The sequence below is a fragment of the Lotus japonicus genome, chromosome 4 (genome assembly GCF_012489685.1).
Source record: "Lotus japonicus ecotype B-129 chromosome 4, LjGifu_v1.2".
NCBI lineage: Eukaryota > Viridiplantae > Streptophyta > Magnoliopsida > Fabales > Fabaceae > Lotus > Lotus japonicus.
Genome location: NC_080044.1, coordinates 12,334,746 through 12,338,415, shown reverse-complemented (window position 1 = coordinate 12,338,415; position 3,670 = coordinate 12,334,746). Strand labels below are relative to the sequence as shown.

At 34.3% G+C, this 3,670-nt stretch overlaps 1 protein-coding gene across 1 annotated transcript; it reads right to left on the bottom strand.

Annotated features, from left to right (window-relative positions):
• Positions 1 to 1,104: 1,104 nt before the first annotated feature.
• Positions 1,105 to 2,842, bottom strand: LOC130712311 (agamous-like MADS-box protein AGL80). The gene is given in 3 exon segments (XM_057562151.1): positions 1,105 to 1,461; positions 1,463 to 1,539; positions 2,803 to 2,842. Coding segments are annotated over 3 exon segments (474 nt in total).
• Positions 2,843 to 3,670: the final 828 nt, after the last annotated feature.

The window sequence follows — 3,670 nt, the reverse complement described above, 5'->3', positions numbered from 1 at the left end:
CGACCAAGACCCAAGAACAAGACCAAATGCAAGGCTAAACAAACAGCCACGATGGAAAGGGGAACAACAAAAAAGAAACACCATAACCAATACAAAAACAGCCCGAGAGATACATACAAAAATCAAGACCTGAAATGTTCCTCATATTATTTTGTTTATTATTTATAAATATGATAAATTAGTAAAGTCCAAAAAATAAATAAAGATAAATTCAGAATTTGAGAGGTCCTTATTAGTATTTGTAGTAATCGACAACGCTCCCAAAAATAAATATTCTCCGGGCATAAAAGAAAAAAGTGGGAATGGTTTTGGTTTTTTACGGATGTTTTAGAATTGTAGTTTAGTTATAATTTATAATTTATTAATAATAAAGATATGTATCAAAAAATATAGTGTACAAATTGTAGCATATATAACTACATCATAACCAAAATGTATGCTACAGTTATTATCCTACAAAATGAGACTCTTGATAGCTTATGAATCCAAATTTAAATAAAATAATTATTTTTCATTTATTTGCAATACAAGAAGTAGCCATTGTTGATTAATCATAGATGTAAAAAACATTGAAAAATAACACGAATTAAAACTTTATTCATACTACCAAAACCAGTACACTTTGAAATTAAAACCACAAGATTTTGGAAGTAGCGGAAATAAACATGTGAGCCTAAGCTACACATGATGTATTATTTGCATAAATGAAATAAAAATGTGAAGACTACTAAGCCATAATGGCTAAATATTGTGTCTTCACATTTACACAGTAAAAACAAAAATCACAAAACTGGACTGGGAGAGATCACGCATGTCCTCTACAAGCATTGCTAAGAGGCACATCATTATTTTTTCAAGGTTATGGGTGGGGCCAAAATAATCCATTTTAGAGATTAGCATCTTCAAATAATGACACTGTCTCGTTCCCATAGTTATCATTGCCTCTGCATGGCGTCATAATTATTTGTGACCAGCCCATGGACATCATTCACCGTGGTCATTTCTCCCGTTTTGGCTACTGCAAGTGCTGGTGCTAGTGCCATTTGGGGTTGGGTTGAACTTTCACTGACTAAGGCTGAAGATTGACCCTGGTGGATCACAGTCTTATTCATTTTTTTCCAACTCTCGGTCGACCTCCTTCAAATTTTGATCAATCACCCATGCAAGATCATTCAGATCATTCATGTTCATATTGGGAAGAACCTTCCTTGCATTGATGCACCTATACATGTGCAAGTCCATCTCTTTCTCCCTGTTTTCCTTCCTTTGATTCATCACTTGGTCTTTTACCTTCAAGATCATTTGTTTCATTAAAGTCTCCTGGTTCACCATCTTCTTGCTCAGCTCCAATTCAGGCATTGTCTTCAACCTTTCCAACGCCCTTTGAACCCACGACGGGGATGGCCAAATCACAGGTTGAGGTTCGAAGGGGCTATATATTATAGCACATGCTTCAATTCCACCAAAGGGTGCTTAGTTCATCCACCTTCTTCATCAAACCTTTCTTCCTTTTCCTGTATGTTGCCTTCCTCGCAGAGTGATAAATGCCAATTTTACCTAGTTTCGATGTGCAATATAAGCACTTATCTTAAGTAATTCATGAGAAATTCTTATTAGTTCTCCTCATCTTGATTGGAATTTGTTAATTGAGTGAGAATTAAGCTCAAATGTGTTTTTTCTGGTTGATTATATTCTCAAATTATGATGTAGGGTTTAATTTTTCAAGGAATAAGGAATATTTTCATGAGATTTAAAGAATTTTTGAATCATCTGGGTCCCAACGCTTGTCAGTGGCCGCCCAGCGCCCATGGCGGTTCCGAAAACCCAACTGTGAAGTAACTGGGCGCCCAGCGCCCATAAAGGGCAGCCCAGCACTCTGCACATATGCAAAATGATTATAAAAGGGTTTTCTTCATTTTCAAAAGGAGAACTCGAAATTGGAGAGAAAGGATAGAGGGAAAACAGAGAGAGTTTGACCTAAAGAGAAAAATAAGGAGCTTGACGCCGGTTGATCGTCCGTTGAGCGGGAGACACGCCGAGGACGCCGCACCACTGCCGATCATCATCTTCTTCATTGTTCTTTCTTTGTAAGCTCTTGAGCATCCATGAATATGGATAGCTAAGCTCTTTTTGTTGGGATTGGTTGTAGCCTTTTGGCCTTTATGCACTCACTTTGATCTATATATACATGAATCTTTGTTCTATGGATGGTTTCAATGATTTCACTGTGTTCTTAATGCATGTTTTAGCTTGATCACCTAAGACATGAAAATGGATTTGATAAGTTTAGTGAGAACTAGCTAATTGAAACTGACCTAGGTAAATATCATCTAATGAATCTTAGATCTAGAGATAGAATTTGATCATTAATAAAACTAACATCTATGCTTAATGCTTCTTGCTTTGTTAGTCAAACAAGAGATTGAAGGTTAATTTAATAAGATGATAATCTTCGCATAGGGAGACTGTGTAGTAAGATAAGATATGGTGTGATGGAACCAATCATAAGACAAGATTTATGTGTGTAGTCTTCGAGTGCGTAAAGTCAATCGGTGAATTCCAATTCCAACAATTGTCTCCTCTCGATTTCAACCCTCTTTCATATCGCTTTGCTTAACTTACATGTTCTTTTGGTTACCGAAACAATCAACCTTTTGTTAAACTCATTGCTTAAGTTATTTAGCTAGAGAATAGCGTTGTATTTCCAGTTCCATGTGGATACGATATAACCCTTTACTACACTACAATTGAATCTTGATAGGGATTCAAGAGCACGTGTGGTGAAACCTTTCAACACAGAGTCCTTGACTATAAATGCAAGTTTCCCCTTTCTCCTGGTCATGGTGCTGGCCAGAAAAAAAAAGTGTCAAGAAAGAAAATTGGAAATCAAATTTGATTTGTTGTGGTTTTTCATCATGAATTGCCTCATATATAAAGAGGTCGAGGTCAAGTTGACATCCCTTGTTTGATTTGTGATGATATTTACTAATAGCTGCCAACTCACTTTGTGGTGTAAAATCTCACCATAAATACCATTCCATTCACAAGAGATATAGAGAATCAAGTGTCATTATGATATTCAAACCGTAAAAATTATGATATATCTTGATAGTATAAGAATTCAATTCTCTTCATCCTATGCAGCAATAAATTATCATAATTTTTTTAATTTAATAAGCAATTTTATTTAGATTAGCCCTAGTTATTAATTATAATAATTAAAAATCAATGATTGTGAGGTCAAGATATAGAAAACGGTTGACAAAAAGGAAATTAAAAATAAAAATGATTTGTTGTATTTTTTTTCAAAATAACATGCCTTGTTTAGTTTCTGATGATATTCACTAACAACTGTCAACTCATTTTGTGTTATAAAATCTCACCATAAATATCATTTCATTCACAGAACATATAGAGAATCATCAAACCTACGATTAGACAACAATGTGAATAAACTTCAAAACAAATCTTTCACTAGAAAGTTGAAGGAAATTAACATCCTACTTGAAAGTGTCTAAGCCCTACGATGAGTTGTTTACTATTTGTTGATTGTTTTCATCATAAATGTTGAAAATTTTAATTAAGTAATTAATACGTAGTGAAAATTAATAACATATTCCAATATACTAGTTTTTTTGGATAAAAGAAGCAAAAGAAAGGAAAAAACAGA